Source organism: Conger conger, chromosome 10 (genome assembly GCF_963514075.1).
Source record: "Conger conger chromosome 10, fConCon1.1, whole genome shotgun sequence".
NCBI lineage: Eukaryota > Metazoa > Chordata > Actinopteri > Anguilliformes > Congridae > Conger > Conger conger.
The window spans coordinates 17,433,405-17,454,558 of record NC_083769.1 but is presented as its reverse complement, the minus strand read 5'-3'; the positions used below and the strand labels follow the sequence as shown (position 1 = coordinate 17,454,558).

The 21,154-nt window shown below is 39.3% G+C and overlaps 1 protein-coding gene across 1 annotated transcript in view; it reads left to right on the top strand.

Moving 5' to 3' along the window:
- LOC133139049 (synaptoporin-like) overlaps positions 1-8,463 on the top strand; it is a 31,189-nt gene extending 22,726 nt beyond the window's left edge. The window contains exons 3-5 of the mRNA XM_061258317.1: positions 4,398-4,596; positions 5,062-5,250; positions 6,310-8,463. Of these exons, the coding sequence (XP_061114301.1) occupies positions 4,398-4,596; positions 5,062-5,250; positions 6,310-6,606 (685 nt within the window). The 3' untranslated portion in view covers positions 6,607-8,463. The remainder of the gene's footprint in view (positions 1-4,397; positions 4,597-5,061; positions 5,251-6,309) is intronic.
- The last annotated feature ends 12,691 nt before the right edge of the window (positions 8,464-21,154 follow it).

Below are 21,154 nucleotides of genomic sequence, written 5' to 3'. Positions count from 1 at the left end.
CAAAGGGCAGGGATGTTAGGTGCTCCCTGACACGTAAATGTGATGTAACTGTGCATTTCATAGCAACGCGGGCATGCACTTTTGCTTATAATACAGCATATGAGGACAGAAAGTGCGGTATTGTGAGAATGTTATTTTGTTTTGTTCTGGGTTTTTTTCAGGGTTTTTTTTTTGGAGGGGCTGATACAACACTCACATGCACTTTTCTTTGTATGCCGTATATTGTATACACAATTTCCTGATGTGCGATTTGCATTGAAGATGTGGTCTGAACACACAAGATCACATAAAGATCGGATTTTGATCTAAATCTGACCTAGTCAGTGTCGGGGGCCTGGATTTGAATGTAAATATTTCAACTTGCAACCTCTCCTGAAAACAACATCCTACTGGCCAATAACATCCCATGGACGACCTGGTAGTCAGGTCAGACAGAACGCTCAGCACAACCAACGACCACGAGAACTGTGATCTAGGGCTTGACTGGATGTACAGAACATTGTGACTGGTGTGTGGACAGACACATTGCATCGAAGGCTACGGTTACACTGATCTTTTCAAGTAACCTCTGAAATTATTCAACATCTGATCCCACAAGGCCACATTTGACAGTACAATGTGAGCTCTTGTGATCAGACCTCAGTTCCGATTTCATTAAAAAACGGAAAAGACACTGCTTAGCTTTTGAAATGGCTTTCAGTATTAGATTGTGTTCTTTTTTTATTATATTTCAACTACTGATGAGCCGACCTAGTGCCCACAACAGGCATGCAAGTGATCAGGAGGCAGCAGAGAAGGTGTGCTGTTGCTGCCAGTATTAGGCTATTATGCCAGTATCATGTAGGCAATCAGTAAATTGGCTATCATTTTCATCCGCCTGCCTCATTTTGGTTTTGTTTCGTACTTTTCTGCACAGCCACACTCCTAAGCTCTACATGAACTTGCCATACTTGTCCGAGAGGTGGAAAAATGTATCTTTCAGTCAGATTAAATTAGAAATATGGCTTTCAATTGCGATTTCTATGGGAAGCGCTCCAAAAGAGCTTCTGGTGCTGATACTGGCCCTGTTTGGGGACATTAAAGTCCTTTTGTTCACATGTGAGCGGGCACTCCAAGATCTGGCATTCATCTGGGCAGTCCCCCCACCACGGCGTTATTGACAACGGTAATTAGAATGTTTCACTCTGGCATGGCAACTCTGGCATGGCAACTCATGGATCTCTGTCGAAGTAGAAATCAACACAGGGTTCACCTCCAGCTGGCTGGCATTTTGCAGGAAAACCTGTCTCTTTATGTGTTGTTACTGAGCAGAGAACACTCAGTTTCTAAATCTATGTTTCATTGTGATGAGTGTACATGGTTGTATGAGGTTGTATGAGTTTGAATTCTCGATTTTCCGACAGTTATTTTATACACATGCACTGTTATACATGTTAGCTGTTATTTTAATTAACTATCTTAACTGTGAAGACTATGCTCTTCTGAATGAACTGTCTTAAAAAGTTCATGCTCTATTAATATGTTATATTTTAAACAGCCCTTTCAACACATATGCCCATTATCTGCCATTTTATACATTTATTTGTTTATTTATTTGAGATTTGAATCACTTTTTGAATCACACAGTTATATTATGTGGATTTTACATCTCTCAACGTTTACCTGTGAGATTTCATTCTTTTCAGGTCATGGCTTGTGTATAGTGACTCACATGAACGATAGTCTTTAATTCTTTAAGGCCAGCTAGAGGCTGCACCATCAGAATTACTCCATCTTTATCACTGTTAGAAACATATGATATGAATCCAATTTTCTTGGCCAAAGTATCTGTTCGAAATATAAAACTTTACTGCCATTTTAAAATTTAAATTGAATTTCTAAATTAATTGAACTGAAATGGAAGTGACCTCAATTCCTGATTTTTCTAATGAGACGTTTAACAGAATTTCAATATACGACTTTATTTTCTTTGCCCAGACACTGAAAGCTACAGTAAATTGCATATTGTGACATGAAAACAAAACATACAAGATGAATTGTTTTTGAATTGTGCTACTGTATAATTACGTTTTTGAAGTTGAAAGAAGTTCTGCAACACAGAATGACAACAGTTTTTTTTTCTCTGGCAGCTGAGAATATTTGAGTAGTTGGGTTGTTATTCTCTGAGAGAAATCTGAGCTGTCTGAAAGCATACACTGAAACACAGCTATATCAGCAGAGCTACTGATTCATGGGTAGCCAACTTGCTCACTTGTAGCCTGAAGCTTTGCTCTGATATATGCCTTTGTGAGTATGCTTTGCTAAGCCTACGACTGTCAAACAGCTATTCCTGAGATCTGAGAGGAAACTGTGTCACAGGCTAAATGGTGAAAAGTGACAGCCATTGAGTATGTGCTCAACTCCAAATGTATTAAGTGTATTGCAAAAACAATAGAATCGGCCGTGCTGTTCCAATGCTTTTGGAGGGGACTGCAGATCCCTGTGCACACACCAAATGCCCATTGGTATCAACCTGTATCCAACAATGCCTGGATTGTTTCCCATTTCATACTTTCTGGTATGATATACAGTACTGTGCAGAAGTCTTAGGCACCCTAGACTTTATTATATATATATATATATATATATATGTTCTTTTTTTTTGTGTTAGTATAAAAGAACATATTTGAGATTTCCAAATATTCATTTTCCAAAAAAAATTATTTTACAGAGACATTTTTGTATTTACTTTTTAAAAAGTAACATATTACTGTAAGCAATTGACTACTTTTTACATAAAAACCTGATCTAGGCTGTCTGAGATCAGAAGCAAGGAGCCAACTAAAGTCTGCAGAAGAACTGTGGCAAGTTCTCCAACATGCTTGGAACAACCTCACTGCTGATTGTCTTATAGAACTGCAGGACAGTTGGCTATCTCAGAGAAGTGATGCAGTTTTAACACCGAAGGGTGGTCATAAAAAATATTGATTTGATTCAGTTTTTAACTATTCTGCCAAATTACTAAAATGTAATGTAAAATGTATAGTACATTCATTTAGGACCTTTCATTGAATTATTTTTGAAAGAATCTTATCTGTATAGAATGTTATGCAGGTGCCTAAGACTTTTGCACAGTACTGTACATCTCTACTGGAATGGGAAGAGGATGCTTGGTGTGCAGGGGATGGCTCACAATGGTTACCTCCGTCAAGGGGCAATCCTTTCAGATATGCCTCTCTTGATCACAACGCCCTGCCCCAGCATTTCTGGTGTATTCACCTGACCTGAGACTGGGGACAGGGAAAAGGATTGGGTGGGATGGGACTGTCATTTCGGAAAATGGAGCTCTGAGAATGGGGTGGTTTTAAAACAAGAAACTTGCTGTTCCACGCCCAATGATTTCTGCTCCACGATTTCCTTGAGAGTGCAGTATTGTATAAAATACAATAATTTCACTTAAGGAGTTAAGCATACTCACTGAACTTGACAAGCAGCACAAAAGAAAAATCTTGCAATGACAGGACCAAAGAAGAGAATCTATTTATTTGCATCTTTGTGAGGCTTTCTTTTGAAGTTTGGTTGAATTATCTGGTAGCAGTTTGGGTGCATTTCAAAGGAAATAGCAGAATACAGCATTGTATTTAAATTTCTAGCTTGTGTATTGTTCTTTTGCATTATATTATAAACATGCCCTTTAATTATGTTTTTAGTGTATGTATAGTTGTATACAGAATAACCTGTAAACATGTAGGCTGTCTTGGATGAGGGCATTGCCATATCAAAGATAATTCGGTACATGATTAAAATTGCAACTATTAGCTTTTGCTTTGAAGGTATCAGGGCTCACAGCTAGCTTTGGTATGCAGTCAGTATATGAATATATGAACTGAATCATTCATTTATCTAAGGGAGTTCTAGCTGTGAAAACGTATATCTCTTTCCCTCTCCATGAGTGACATCTTGTCTCTCTGGTATCTCTAGACTGTAGAGTAGTGTCTCTCTCTGTGCACTCTCTCTGGACTGTAGAGTGGTCTCGCTCTGTACGTTCTTTCTGAACTGTAGAGTGGCCTCGCTCTGTGTGCTATCTCTGGACTGTAGAGAGGCCTCTCTCAATTTGTGTGAATGGATTCCCCCATTACGTATCTTCTGTCCAGATCTTTCATAAGACAGAGTCAAACAGACTAGCCAACTATAGTCTCAGTTATAGAACTATCAACAGTGACTATAGCTTTACCTAGAGCACTAATTTTCATACTACCAAGCAAACTCTGGCGCTACCTAAACACTAACTATATTATAACTATAATAAAAGTAATAGCCCTGCCTATACCCCTAGCTATAGCAACTATAGTTAGTTGTGATAATTGAAATAGTGTTGATCGACTCTGCTGTTTTCTTGCCCCACCGGGCCGTGGCAGGTTGTACCAGGTGTACTTTGATGCCCCCATGTGTGAAGGGAAGAGGCGGGAGCGGCTGTTCCTGGATGGGGATTTCTCCTCCTCGGCGGAGCTGTTTGTCACCACTGCCGTCTTCGCCTTCATATACTCCCTGCTAGCCACCGTGGTCTACATCTTCTACCAGAACAAGTATCGCGAAAACAACCGGGGGCCTGTGGTCGTAAGTCACAGCTGCCAATCCACACCTCTTTATCACCAAGCCTCTGTCTTCTCTAAGTTTGCACAGCTGAATGAACACTAAAAATCAGTAATGTCATATGGGAGTTTTTTTTTAGAGAGTATTGGGTGAAGGATTATTTATTACCTTGAGTATTAAGTGTTGTCTGTAGCAGGGAACACTTGGCTTAGACATTTTATACTGATTACAGGTGACATGGTTCAAAATATTGATTTAGTCTTAAGTTACTTATTCTGCCAAATTCAACTCACCATCTACAGTATACCACATTTGGATTTTCTGCAATGAGTTATTGGATGTGTGCCCATTTCTAACATAATAGTAAGGTTCAATATTTCAGACTCTTCTGGACTAAAAATGCTTTTCGGAATTCAGCCTTTGCAAAAGGATGCAGTGATGTGTTGCATTAAGTGATCTGTCGTCTACATTCCTCTGTGACCACAACAGGACTTCATCGTGACCATGGTCTTCTCCTTCACGTGGCTGGTTAGTTCTTCTGCCTGGGCCAAAGGTTTAGTTGATCTCAAGGAGGAGACGGACCCCGAGAAGGTGCTGCAGCTGATCTCTGCCTGTAAAATCAGGGCCAAGTGCAGACCTGTTCAGGAGCCTGTCTGGTCAGGCCTTAACATATCTGTGGTGAGTCTTCATAGAGACTGACATAAGTTTTAGCACTTCAGTCTTAAAATGCATGTCATAGGGGTCGGTTGAACATAGTATGGGCCAGAGTTTATATTAGCCAGCAGTGGCTGCTTTATGAACAGTAAATGTACACAGGGGATCCGTGTTGGAATTACATCCCTTTTTATACATAAACATGTTAGGGGACAAATAGTAGTTGGCCAGTTTCAGTCTTTTCTGATTAGCCAGGTGGTTTCAGTCACTTACTAAGGAAGAAGAATCAGAGGTAGTCCCAGAGGCAGTGGTCCTTAGAGACAGTGATAGAGAGAGTGGTCTTTAGAGACAGTGCCAGAGAGAGTTGTCTTTAGAGACAGTGCCAGAGAGAGTGGTTCTTAGAGACAGACCCAGAGAGACTGGTTCTTAGAGATAGTGCCAGAGAGAGTGGTCTTTAGATACAGTGCCAGAGAGAGTGGTTCTTAGAGACAGACCCAGAGAGAGTGGTTCTTAGAGACAGTGCCAGAGAGAATGGTCTTTAGATACAGTGCCAGAGAGAGTGGTTCTTAGAGACAGACCCAGAGAGAGTGGTTCTTAGAGACAGACCCAGAGAGACTGGTTCTTAGAGATAGTGCCAGAGAGAGTGGTCTTTAGATACAGTGCCAGAGAGAGTGGTTCTTAGAGACAGACCCAGAGAGAGTGGTTCTTAGAGACAGTGCCAGAGAGAGTGGTCTTTAGAGACAGTCCTAGAGAGAGTGGTCTTTAGAGACAGTCCCAGAGAGAGTGGTCTTTAGAGACAGTGCCAGAGAGAGTGGTCTTTAGAGACAGTGCCAGAGAGAGTGGTCTTTAGAGACAGTCCCAGAGAGAGTGGTCTTTAGAGACAGTCCCAGAGAAAGTGGTCTTTAGAGACAGTCCCAGAGAGAGTGGTCTTTAGAGACAGTGCCAGAGAGAGTGGTCTTTAGAGACAGTGCCAGAGAGAGTGGTCTTTAGAGACAGTCCCAGAGAGAGTGGTCTTTAGAGACAGTGCCAGAGAGAGTGGTCTTCAGAGACAGTGCCACTGACACCTCCTGCCTCTCCCTCTAGGTCTTTGGCTTTTTCAACTTCATCCTGTGGGCTGGCAACATCTGGTTTGCTCGCAAAGAGACTGGGTGGCAGCACTCAGGCTATCACAGGTATCCCGCAAGGAGCGCCTCGGAGAAGCAGAGCAGCCGATTCAGCCGGCAGCCCTACTCCCAGAGCAGTTTTGAGGAGCACCCCAGTTTCGACCAGTCAACGGGAGGCTTTATCACCCAGCACGCTGTTCTGGGGCAGCAGTCTAGCTACAACCAGGTGGGCAGCTGTGTGTCCAGTGGGCCCATAAATTTTGCTGGGCAGATATAGCATTGAATGCTTCCCCTGATGGGCTGTAATTGAAGGCTGTTCTAGGTCATGGGGGACTGAGTGGCGTGGACCGGTACACCACTCAGTCAAGCCCATTTTCTTGTGGTTTTACTGACCATAGAACAGGGCTACATCCTGGGGGCCAAATGCAATCTGTCGTAGATGCACTCTTGGTTCTTTGATTTTTGAGGAGCAAAAAAAAAAGTTGTGTTCCAGTGCATGAAAAGAATGTGACTCTAGCCAGGTATGTATCTTCAGTGTCAGCATACCTCCCAATACACAACAATAAGTACACATACAATATATAGTGTAGAATATTTTACGAAGGCTTCTGCTTTGTTTACACATATGTACAATCCATACTGTTTATACATTTACATAAATATTAAGTGGAAATTTGGCCCATCTACACATCTTTTTAAAAAGAATCTAGCCCCCAGGAGCAATGATCGAGAGATTTCCCTGCATACACCAGGGAGGAACAGTACCCCTGAGCCCAGATTCAAAGGTCAATGTGCAATAGACTGTGTGTTTCACACCAATTAACTAATAAGTATTCTACTTATTAGTTTACTTCTTAATATTATTAGTTCAGTTGAGACAAATTAATGAATGTAAAACAAGGAGAACAGTAACATTTGTAACATTACATGTTACTGCATTACATACATTACATGATTGGTGCATTTTGAAGTTGAAGGATGAAGTTGGACTTTGTTGTGGTTAGATTCAGGCCTGGACTCAATCAAAATTCATTCCTCATTTGAAATATTCGATTGTGAATTTTTTTTCATCAAAGTTAATGTTGGATAATTCATGAAAGTTTATGAAGATGAAACATTCGAATGTACCTGTACACAACATCATTTATGAACATTTCATCAGGACAATCGATTGATTGATTTATCCTGTGACCTGAGTCTGACCATTTGTTTTGAATAAATTCGTTTTTTAACTGTTTTTATCTTTTCAGCTTCAGCTTCCAGCACGTTTTTTTCTGTGGGAAGTTATACACCACAGACCTTTTTAATGGCTTTGTTTATTTCACACAAATTGATCCTTTGTATTTGTAAGATTTTATTGTTATTGTTGGCAAAGTGCATGAAATTGTGCAGTTAGTAGTTGTTACCTGTTTGAATTTTGACATTTCAGCCTTTGAAAAAAGTACTTCACTAAAATATTAATTTTATTTGCACACTGATTTGTGTTTTAATAAAAGTGAAATAAGTAAGTGGATAGTATTTACAAGTTTCTGGCACATGCTACCCGTCTATATGAAGAAGTAACATCTGTTGTTGTGAATTTATTATGCTGGTGTTCATATTGTATAGGGATTAAATTGTTTTATGTACTCTTTGTTCATATTTATTTTATTTAAAAATTAATACTGCACCCAGTCTGCTAAATAATGGCAAATAATCTTTAAAAGGCACATTAAATCTACAAGACCTTAACCATCTTTAATGAGAGATGAATATCTCAAACGTTAAAGCCTGTCTCAAGATTAACTGCCTTGTCTAATTATAGTCAGTTTCCATGCACTTTCATATTCCCTTAATCACACTTCCAAATACAAAAACTCATAGTTTCTCATTTGTCAGTGTTTCTATTGAATTAAAAAAAGAAGAATTCAGTCAATATTGATTTTGACTATTCAGATCACATGACTGGTCTTGTCACAGCACATTAAATTAAAAATTGGGATTGGTTTCATTGCTGTAGCCTACTGAACTTGCTCAATGATGTTACATTATGTGAACATGTCAGAATCGATATACTTCTAACCTGTGAACAATTACAGAATGTGAATGCTTATTGAAAATGAATTAAAAGTAATATTAATTAATATGCAGAAAACCATAATTGAGACTGTGTTCTTTTGAGGCTGTGTGTGCGTGTGTATGCGTGTGCATGCATAATAGGTTTAGGGAAACATACACTTCCATAAAAGACCTACTCTTTTAACAATAATACGTGGTGTTACTTTTAACAGTTCCATTTGAATGCCAATATGGTGAAAGATATTTATGTGCGGTAATGAAGACTCCTTGGGTGTACTCCTTGTGAATATGCACAGAACTGTTGCAATTGTGTGGGGTGAGTATGAAACCATAAACATTTTCAAAACATTGACGCACATAATTTGCCTTCCTCATATAAACAATTTCCCCAAAGATGCACATAATTATTTCAATGACGAGTGAGTGGTTTTGTACTGAAAATGTAAAAATAGTGCCGGATATTTTGATGCTTTCTTTATTGTGCTATTGCACAATTTGCCCTTGCCTAAATTCAAATAATGAATTACACTTACTTGCCCCTTGACGCGAAAAGTTGATCTGTGCTCAGTTCAAGTGAGACGATAGCTGGAATGTCTTATAACTAACAAGCAATTGATTTTGTACAGTACACCTGCACACTGAGAAAGCACTGTTTCACTCCAAAGCCTTAATTATATATTTACTAATTCCATTTGACACCATTGATTGAGCAGAATGTCTGGAATTCTGTCTATTTTCATGTGAGCCTTTCATTATAGAGAGTGGCTAGTGTTGTTTTCTGTTACGCCTCAATAATTGTGGTTGGACTTTGGGTCATATGTCACCTGAATTGTGCATGTGGATCTCAAAGGATTAGAACGACAAAAATATCATGCTGCAGAGATTCCATGAAATATAATTACACATATTGTAGAATGTATGTTATAATGCGGATTAACATTTGGTGAATATATGCCAAATTCATAAATATATTCATTCAAACGCATTCCAAAAGTGTGGTACTGTGATATCATTTTTCCCATAAATTCTTGGTAAGAGAGAGCAAACCTGCTCTTCGTTTCCACAGATGTGTCACAGGGATTCTATTTTGAGAAAAGGGGAGAGATATGCTTGCTTAATTTGTATGAGGGGAAACACTGAAGTGTTTGAAGCACTCTTCCCCTAGGTGCGCTCCCTGTGTGTCGTTTCCTTTATTAATAAGACACTCGGAGTGCGGAAACAGGCCTGTTACAGTCTAATGAAGAGTGGCTTCAGGGAAACCTCTGGCTAAACAAGCAGTATAACCCCCTACCCCAAACTCTGTACTCATTATGAACAAAACAGGCCTGCCAGGATGGAAATAAAGGATACCCCTTTATATAAATGGTTATATAAAAGATGGCCTGGGAAAAAATGCTTTCATGTTCGGACAGGCAAACTATGCCATGCTGAAAACAGTTTCAAATAGTGAATATATGTCACATCAGTCAATTTTACAGTTATTAAATCATAAAAAGAATTCTCAGCAAGTACCTGTCCAATCTGAGGAGGTTTAGCCACTTAATCTCCTGCATTACTTCTTCCAGTGTGTATGAAAAACAGTGGAAAGGCAGGTACTCTGTGGACACTTTCCATTGGTTTGTTTCCTGTTCACAGGCAACTAATGGAAACGGAATGATCTTGCAACCTTTGCATAATTTAATTCTTCTTCTGCTAATGGAGTCTAATGTACTACAGAGAAAACACATTGCATGGGGAAATGACTTTATAGTGCTTATAATATGTAGAATAGATTTTGAAGTATCAAAGGACAATTTACTGTGTATCATTCTGCACTTAACCCATGAGGCCTAAGCATTTATCCAAATGAGAAAAAAAACTTTTGACTCCCGGAATTGGCTGAGGTCTGCCAGAATGCAATAAATTAAATCTGAGAGATTTTCTGTTGTTGTTAAAGAACAGATGTTATGAGAAAACACATTTGCAGTTTGGTTCTCTTGTTTTCATTAAGCAACTCCTGTCCAAGTTCCGACACATATGTTGGTTACAAATATCTGATTGGTTGAAGAATGAGTCGTGTCACGATTCAAGCCAAGCTGATATGCCACATAGCGCAAATGTAATGCAAAGGTAACGCAAAGGAATCGCTCTCTGTTCTCCATTATTCAACAAACGTTTGTAGTCAGCAATGTGTGTGGCAGTGATGATGAAAGAAATTGCACATAAGATGTAGTATTGCTGCCTTGTGTTATCTGTGCTGTCCGCTGTGTAACTAGACGGACAATAGCAAAGAATAAGATATTTGGATTGTAGGGTGTGAAATAGTCTCTGGTTTACAGGTGCAACAGATGCAACACTGACCAATGCATATACATATATGTATACATATATACATATATATATGTAATACACAATAAAGAACACTTTTACTGCCAAAAATGAAGTACAAACAAGTACAAACTCAATGGTAGTAGTAAGTAAATTGGTGGGGGGTGGCCAGCAATTTCCAAAATTATTGGAAAGGTATTTGGACCATCCAGTGATGTGTTGAAATTAAATGAAATTATGAAAAATCTATTGGTAAAAAGGAGTGAACGGAGGTCTACTTAGCGTAGCTAAGTTTTCGAGTTTTATGTTGTAGTAATGAAACAGTAGTGCTTTCTAATGTATAATTTTTGGTTGAAGGAGCTGTGAAATTCTATAGTAATCAATAAAAATTCTATTACAGAAGAAATTACATTTGGGAAGTCATGTTACATTTTTGCATTGCAGGGGAAATAGCGTTAGTGTAACCATACATGGGCTAGACAATGTACAGGTGTAAAATTGATTTTTAAACAAAAGGACAATCTCATATGTGTCGTTCCGCACTTAAATTAGAGTCTGCTTTCCTCTCAGTAAGTGATACTAAGTGCATCTACTGCGTTGGAAACATATCGGCTTCTGTGAACTAGCGTGTTTCTGGGGAATGAGGTTGGTAGCCCTGTGCGCAGTGAGCTCAGAAATAATGACTGGGCAATGGAAAGTCATTAGCCTCTGAAGCTAGCTAATCATAGGTTTTGTGTACTGCAATTAAGACCTCTGTGCTGAAGAGATAAAGGCAGTGTTTGTCCAGCTTTCTGCAGAGACGTTAAATGCCCACAGGTGTTCAGGACACAAAGATGCTGACGGCCCAAAATTGCAGCGTAGTTGCCCATGTATGTAACAATTAGGGTTACGATATGTGAAGGAAATTAGAGGTTATATCAGAATTTGTTCCATGGCTTTCTGTAAGCAGCAATTTTGCATGAACATTCCCATTGCACATAGAAATTGCTGATCATGTTACTGCCAGTTCTGGAGGCAGACTACTGGACACTGAGACATTTATACTCAAACCTACTCAAATCTCAGCACTTTTCATTTATAATGCTCATCTCTTAGACTCCTACCTCTGACAATGCTTACTGTGAGCTTACATGGTAAAGTACATGTTCAGTGTCAAATCAATTGCAAATATACATTTTACTCTGATATAATACATGATATGAGCTATATTAGACTTACTGTATAGAAATTCTGTTTGAGCGAATAAACACTGAACATTTTAGTGTGCGCTGTATATCGAAGGCTGAAATGTTTTTGGACCAGAGAACCATCAGAAAAGCCTGTTGATATGTTAATTAAAGAGGGAAGTCTGGATGCGTAGACCTTCATCAAGTGCAGGTCTCCTTAAGGAATATAGTGACCTTGTTAGCGTACTTAACTGAATGTGTATGGGCCAGAATGATATTAGACAACCTAGAGGCTGGGCACAGGGATACAGGCCACCTCTGCTACCTCTTTATCTCTCTGTATGTGTCAGTTAGAATCCAGTCTGAAGCTATGATGGACCTGAGCATAGCTATAATACCCTCAGCCCGACAGGCTTCAGAGGTCTTGTGATCATTCCCTTTTATTAGTATTTTAGAGACTTACAAATGAACAGCCAATGGGTAAAAGTAATGGAGGTTTTATAATTCCGTCAAAATTATGTATGGCATTCTTTATATAATGAAAAAAAAAATAATTCACCCACTTTTTATTATCTAAATAAAATTGGTATAATAATAATAGTAAAAATGATAAGTGACCCGTGTGGACCCTTCCCACAATTATAACACACACAGGACTGCCATGCACACGCTTAAACCATTTGCTGTTACCTGTTATAGTGTATTAAATTATACGTTTCTATTTTGTGCAGTTGTATATATCTTTTTTTTTTTTAATTGCTATTGTTGCCATTGTTCTTGTTCTCACTAGTAATGTTAGGTTTGACGAGCTTGAAAAGCCTTGTCACAGAGCTGCTGGCTGTGACGTATAAAAACATAGGGAATAGTGATAGCTTGCTGTAGCAAAATCAAAAGAATTATTTCGGTTGGAAAGCGCCGTCGGAATTCAACTGATCCCATGTCATTTTAGAGAGAACAGTGTGCAGATAAAAACATTCAAGTTTTAAATCACTATGACAGGGACAGTTGTATGAATCGCCATTCATTTTCTTCAGAGAAATTCTACTTTGATCTAGAAAGCCATATATGGGCAAAGGCTCTTGCTCTGTGTTACGTCAGACTTGCCAGGCAGAGACCTTTTGACTTGTGCTTGTGAGAAGAGGACACATCAACCTAGATAAACTGTTTGATGACACCCAGTTATTGTCGAGAACATACAGTATGTTACCAAAATGAATGAATGGAAATGAATGACACAAAGGGGCACAGTGGGAACTCTGGGTAAAAGGGGCAGGTGCACCCAGAGCCACCGCATCTGCACTTGCCTGTGAAAAAGTGTCTCTAACATCACAAGCATGAATACAGGGAATTTGGGACACTTTTTTAAAATTCTGTTTCTTATTCTGCCCTCACCACCAGTTTTAATAAGATACCCATAACTCTGTAGCTATTTAAAATACTAATTTTCTTAGCTATTCATATACAGACACCACATTAGATATTTGGGGCACAGACACAAAGATACTTCACTTCATTTATAGATTATTATTCAAGCAACAGACCTTTCCAAATTATTTCTACTGTTCCTTTACCATTTCATATGGAATATTTTATATGATATGGCCAATGAGAGCCAGTTACATCTGATTGTCCTATCCAAAATAAATTTCCGAAAAAAATAAGTCAATTGTATAGAGCATCACATTTCAAATCCATTCACTTAAAAACTCGAACAATTAATACTTTTTACCCCCATCATTCTGCCTGTTATCCATCCTCCCGAAAAACATGAATTTACAGTATAGTGTAAAAATGTAAAAATCAGTAACATTTCAGGGTGAGTTAGAACTTTAGGTTGTGAGCCCGGCTGGCTTGTGTTCCACCACTGCCATTGCTCTGGGCCTGGTAAAATGCATGATAGGCACAAGAGTAGAGTGACATTTATTTACAAGCACTCAAATTTCAGCCATGTTATATTATTTTTCTTTGTGCTAAGTACTTTTTTAACATCCCAAATTTATAATTAGTAATAGTCTTAGTAAATTGATCTGTCACAGCAAACAAGCAATAATAAAACAAATGTTTTTTCATTGCAACTGTTTCCTTAGGAAATCTGGCCCTGAGAATGTTATACGCTGGCAAAAAGTACTTTAGACTTTATGCATGAAACAGCTGAACCTCTTGACCATGTCTGCATGATTGTATGCCTTTAGTTGCTGCCACATGATTGAATGTCTGATTGAATATTTGCATTAACAAGGTGGTGTACAAGGTGGTATAGCTAATAAAGTTTTGCCAGAAATAACAACCTCAATACAAAATTAAGCATCTGAAGTATGCAAAATAAAAATTCAGAAGCCTGAAGCCTTTTGGAACAATGTGCTTGGGACTGACAAACCAAAATTGGCCACCAATTTGGTCCAAATTGGCCACAAAAACATTTTGAGAATACCTTTTTAGAAAAGGGTGCATTATAGAAGTGGGTAATAGGTACTTGCCCTAAATGTAAAGTCAGATGTGAAATCTATCAACAGTAAAAATTAATGTGATGGATGTGTTCCATTTTTATGAGATTGTTTTCCTTACGTGTCCACCACAGGTGCAACAAGCACTTTGGAGGGGTACAGTCGGGCTTCAGGTGCCCTGCATTTACAACTCACAGGAAAGCATGGATAAGCACTAAACTAATTATATGAGACAGTAGAGCTCTCACTAGAGAGCATTGGCACTGAATAAAGGGCATATTTTATTACCTAATTATTCATGGTCAATTGTCTGGGAACACAAAGCGAATAAGATTTACTAACTGCGCAATATGGTACAAATTCGGCACCAGGCAGATAATGAGCAGAAGATTCACAAGAGAGCTAAGGGTGTTCAGCAGCAGAACCTTTTTAATCTCCTTCCACAGAATGATAATTACTGAGAGGAGAAAGAAGGAAAACCTGAGTTCTTTCTGATCAATAACCTTCTCCTGTACAAAACCCTCCATGCCTTTGTCCATTCCTTTGCTCTTATTTAAAACCTCCCCTACTCGCATATAGAGGACCTATGTATTATGCTGATGTGAACAATTTAATGGCACCAACTACATTTCCTATGAGTAAACAACTTATGGGCTTTCTGATGGTTTACCAGTCAAAAAAAAAAAACCCAAAAAAAAACAGATCAGTGTGTGAAAAGATGGAAAAATGATGGATGGATGATTTATATACAGTTTGCCCATTGTTGCGTACGTTTTACATCGATGCTAATAATATGAATGTTTTATGATGTTATCACATTGGCCTCCCCACCGATATGCAGAGGCTGGTGCCTTTTGATTAAACTAAATTTAATTGTCAAGTATGATAAACACATAATGAGTGCAACTAGTCGTTTTTTTATGGAGCAGTTGCCTCATATTTTGCATTGATTTGTGGAAGAAGTAATATGCCAAACAGCACAAGAAAACCATTTGAATGCAACCTTTGCTTGTTCCAAACAAATGCCCAAGTTGAGGTTTGAAAGAGTATGATTCAATATTAGCTTGACATCCACTAACACCAAAATGTGGGTAAATACGTGGCACAAGCTTTTGTAAAGTGGAGATAAGCAAATCACTGTCCCCTGATATGTTTTGAAATGCACTGAGCAAAAAAAAAAAAAAGTCTGGTGTCTCTCAGGAATAGGTGTACACCTGCCTGCCTGTTGCCTAGTGACGATCGCAAGCTTAAACTGAAGGCAGAGTAGGTTGATCAGGCCACTACATGAAGGCCAGATAGATAGAAGCAGATAAAAGCAGAATCATTTAGTTTCAAAGGCTATATTCACATCAATTAATTATTTTCCAAGCTGGCTGAAAAGAAAGGCAATCATGCTATGCTACTTCAGAATTCTGAATGCCTCCAAATGTTTCATTATAAATAGTTTGTTCATCTGTGCTTTTATGACATATTCATTGTTTAATCTTTAATCTTTTAATCTCAAAATAAATACCTAATATAGCATAAGGCATAGCATAAGGCCATTTCATGATCATGCTTACTGTATATATATATACTGCATATTGCAGTCTATTTGATAAAACTTTTTAAGCAAAACACATCAAGCGATCAGCACACAACTTTTTGAGAAGAATGGATACACAAGAATCTACGAATGAACATGAACATGAATGAACAAATAATAAAAACAATAAAACCAGTAGTGTTGTTAATAGTGCAGATATTTACATGGCTGGAAGCTGCATACAGGAGAGCTTAAAAACTTTTTTGTCTTTGTTGTTTTAATTTCTTATCTTCCATTTCTTAACCAAGACCTATGAGGGCATTTTTGTTTATTTTCGTTACCTGAGGCATGTGCCTGCTTTTTCTCTCTGAGTGTTCCGCTCCTGTAGGAGGATTAAATAAAAGGTTGAAAGAGAGATTGAAAGATTGAAATACTTCCCAGGGACTGTATTGTCATGACGTATGACAATTTGGTGTCTAAACCTGAGAAAAAAGTTATCAGTTCACTGTCTCTAGGACTGCAGGTTAGCCAGCTTGCTAAAATGTAGGCGGTTGAACATCAGGCTCACAGAAACACCAACAACAGGTGCTGTACAACACAGAAGCACACACAGCAGACAGAGACCGTTGTCTCACAGCTGTTAAAGCTGAAGGAACCTTCTCCCACTCCCCCATCAGTCCGGTCCAACATCAATATGATGGGAACGGATGATGTCCTTGAGGTGTTTGTGGCTCTGTTTGAACAGCCATGATCAGCAGCTGGCTAATGTCAGCTTGTACATGCTCAATCTCCTCCTATTGGGGGAGAGCCAGATAGCAGCCCACAATATTCCAGTTAATACCATGGCTGATTACCCGGGCCACCATCCCCGGAAGAGTCGGGCTGGACCCAGACATTGGCGACGACTTACCGATTCACCAATGTCAGCTGTTCCTTCCCCTGTGGCCAGCAGCTCCTGGACTCCTGTCGTCATTGGCTGCAGCTTGAACTCTGCAACCTGAATGACACCATGAATTTGGTGCCATTGGAGCAATTCATTCTGGGACTCCCAAAAGCAACTTCTGTTTGGCTCCATGGCTGAAAAAGACTTAGTGGTCAATGAAGAGAAGGGAGAAGACTCCCAAAACCAGGGGGGCACCCTCGAGAACCCAGGCTGACCCTACCCCAATCCTGACCCTCACCCCAGGCCCCGTCCTGCCCATCCAGGTTCAACCTGAACTACCGCCAAGATTGAATGCACCATTGAGGTAAGGTAACCCTGCCAAAAAAACAGCTCAAGCCAGGTTTTGAAACAGCTGGTTGCTTGTTGACCCATTCAGACAAGCTCAAGCTACCAGCTGAGACAAGCTACCAGCACAAGCTGGTTGACCAGCTCATACCCAGCTAGACCAGCTTATGACATGGCTGGATTTTACTGCAGGAGAACATTATATGGTGGCCATGGTTACCTCCTGTAACCCCCTTCCATTGATTTAGGGAACCGATTGGCACAGACGGGGAAAACACGATGAGAGCAAGCAAGTCTGTTAGTCTGTCAGGGCAGTAAAGATAAAGAGAAACTAATGAGGCTGCAAAAATCGAAAAGGTGGCCAGCTAGATAGAGGAGAGCTGAAAAACTTCTGCAATGTTTGGTTTGTTTTGCCTTTGTTGTTGTCAAGCCGTTCATTAATTTGTTTTTATGTCAGTGTGGGTGCTCTGTGAGTCTCTCTCTTTCTCTTCCCATGTGGGAAAATTACAGTGAAATCCTAACTGTCACATCCCCCTCCCATGCATATCACACAGCATGTGATTGCATCACAAACTACTTATGGTATTAATGGAGTGGATGCTAACTGCACAGTGAGACAGGTGTTTGCAAATTATCCATGGTCTACATACAACTGTTTTATTCAAACCAACTCAGCATTTGGGGGGGGGGGGGGGGGGGAGGGGTGCTTTATTTGAACCAATTCAGCATTTGAGAGGCTGTTAGTGGACAATAATTATCCATTAAAATCATGGCTACGTGACATATATTGAGCCTAGAACACACTGCCAACTTGCTTTACATAGTGCATTTAAAATGGCAGGGCTAGGCCAATCATTAATTAACCTTGGGATTTTTTTTTTTTTTTTTTTTTATGTCTGGACCAGTGGGTGCAGTCTTTGCAGCATGCCATGTTCTACACAACATAACCATATGCTATAGATGTGATGCAGACCTCACAGAGGTGTAATGAAGACACATTTCATTACCAATTCTGGTCACATTGATAGGGTAAAATTGCATATTTTAAATATATATTGAATAGTTTGCACAACATTAATAATTGCACACCAGTCATGATTTAAAGTGTTTTAATGGACGTGTGTTTGGTTGGTGTGGGTTTGTCCTCAGCATGGGAGGGGGTTGGGCTCCACCTGTAGAGGGAAACAAAAGATTCAGTAAACTACTTAACCTGGCATGAAATAGGTTTTAATGTTTGGTTAAATGCCATGATTGGGCAGGTGCAATAGTTCAGTGCAATACTACATTGGTGCAATGTCATTTTTTAATTGTTTGATCAATCACTTACCTTTGTTGTCTTTGTCTGTGCTCTAGGTGTTCAGGCAAAAGAGTCCCCGGGGTCCGAGCACCTACATACATAGTTCTGGGAGGGACCATATGATGGGATAGCAGAAGGGGGTGTTGTGTGGGGTTTTGCATTTAAATGTATATTGTTATCTTTTATTATTTATTGATTGATGCAATATTTATATAACCATGTATTGGATATGGGTAGACTATGCATATGTAAAAGGGGCAAAATTCTGTGTATTGTTTAATGTTATATACACCCCTGTTAGATGGTAGCATCCAGCTTAATTACCTGTGGCAGGGTATAAAGGCTGCCAGTGTTTGTATGCTCGCAGTTGTGTGTTGTGACCCTGAGATGCTCGCAGTCATGTCCTGGTTTGTCCAATATGGTTTCTTGTTTTATGTGGGTGAATAAATACACCTTTGGTTTGCACCATATCACCGCCTCTTGTTGCTGTGTATCCAGCTGCTAAACAGTTCAACCTAACAAGAGGTCACATTACTTCATACGGGGAGAGACAGAGCTGCATGTGCCAATTACAATGGAGATTAAAGTGTGTGATAGAGCTAGGACTTTGTGGCTGTTGAGTACACTGGTGAGTGTACATTCATCATATCAAGTGCATGTCTGAAGTTAATGAAACTTAATGTTGTTACGCAAAGATTTACAGCAAAGAAAAAAGATGGTACTGTAATTTCAAACTGAAAACAATTGGACCATGGCATGTCTCATCATCTTTGAGAAGGGATATTTCACTAAAATCCAAGTCATTTTGTTGAGCCTACCCCATTGTATTTGCATGGCATGAATACTATAGCAATATCAGCTTACCCTGCTGGCCGTTAATGGCAATACCATTCGTTCCGGTTGTCTGGCTCCCATTCATTTTTCAGACCTTGCAAAAAAGTAATAGTTTTAAAACACTAACTAACAATGGTGGATAATAGATTGATAAAGTACTAATGTGAAAAGGTCTAAAGAAATCTAAAAGATTTAGTAATCCATGGCTTGATGTCAGGAAATACTCTACACAGTTTATGAGGAATAGCAGTCTCTTCACAGAAGGTCATAACAGTCTCAGTTAATTCATCTAGTTCACTACAGGAACAGAAAACATCCCGACTCTGGAGGGTCATAATGTAAAATAATCTTCAGAGTCTGCCAGAAGCTGTGTGACGATACTTTGATACTTTCAGGAAAAAGACATTGTTGTCTGGTGACACAAAAATTTCAGGCTGTTGCATTTGTATTTTCTTGTCTTTTCTGTCAATTCTATTTATTGTAGGACGTAGGGCATTCAAAGTTTAGGAACAGGATGTACTGTAACCCATATAAGCTCTAGTTTTGGATTTCTGCTCAAGGGCGAGCCTCCCTCCCTCCCATATTCCTGGGTGTCAAAAGCATAAAATCTACAAAGTCATATACACTCACTGAGCACTTTATTAGGAACACCTGTACACCTACTTATTCATTCAATTATGTAATGAGCTGATCGTGTGGCAACAGTGCAATGCATAAAATCATGCAGATCAGGAGCTCCAGTTAATATTCACGTCAATGGGTAAAAAATGTGATCTCAGTGACTATGGCCGTGGCATGATTGTCAGTGCCAGAGGAGCTAGTTTGAGTATTTCTGTAACTGCTGATCTTCTAGGATTTTCATGCACAACAGTCTCTAGATTTTACTCAAAATGGTGCGAAAAACAAAAAACATCCAGTGAGCTGCAGACAGAAACGCCTTGTTGATGACAGAAAAGCCGAAATGCACAACACGTCGAACCTTGAAGCGGATGGTCTACAACAGCAGAAGACCACATCGGGTTCCATTTCTGTCAGCCAAGAACAGAAAGCTGAGGCTACAGTGGGCATAGGTTCACCAAAACTGGACAGTTAAAAGCTATTTCTGCTGAGGCATACAGGTGGCAGGGTCAGAATTTGGCGTCCACGGCATGAATCCATGGACCCAACCTGCCTTGTGTCAACAGTCCAGGCTGGTGGCGGTGGTGTAATGGGGTGGGTAATGTTTTCTTGGCACACTTTGGGCCCGTTAATACTAATCGATCATTGCTTGAATTCCACAGTCTATTTGAGTATTGTTGCTGACCATATACATCCCTTCATGGCCACAATGTACCCATCTTCTAATGGCTACTTCCAGCATGATAATGCACCATGTCACAAAAGAAAAGTCATCTCAAACTGGATTCATGAACATGACAATGAGTTCAATGTTCTTCAGTGGCCTTCACAGTCACAGGATCTGAATCCAATAGAACACCTTTGGGATATGGAAGAATGGGAGATTCACAGTATGACAATTAGCTGACAATTCTGCAGAAATTTCAATCATGTCAGCGTGGAATAGAATCTGAAAGGAATGTTTTCAACATCTTGTGGAATCCATGCCATGAAGAATTGAAGCTGTTTTGAGAGAAAAGGAAGGTGAGTGTATGAAACCTGAAAGAAGTGTCGTGCGTTACATTATTGTGGCTAATACTAGTTTTGAACAGACATATCGTGCATAAGTAGCATTAACTTGAATCCAAATGTATCCACACCCTTCTTTATAATGAGAGTTGATTGTTTCCATTATTTTGCACACAGTGTAAAAAAAAAATGTGTTGTGGGGGAAATGTGGCATGGGGTGAGGGATCTCTGTGCCAAACACAGTATGTTCATTAATATTGAGTGTTTGTTATTATAACTCAGAATTTGCTTGAAACTTTCATTATGATCATAATGGGACCTACATAGGCTGATGGATTTT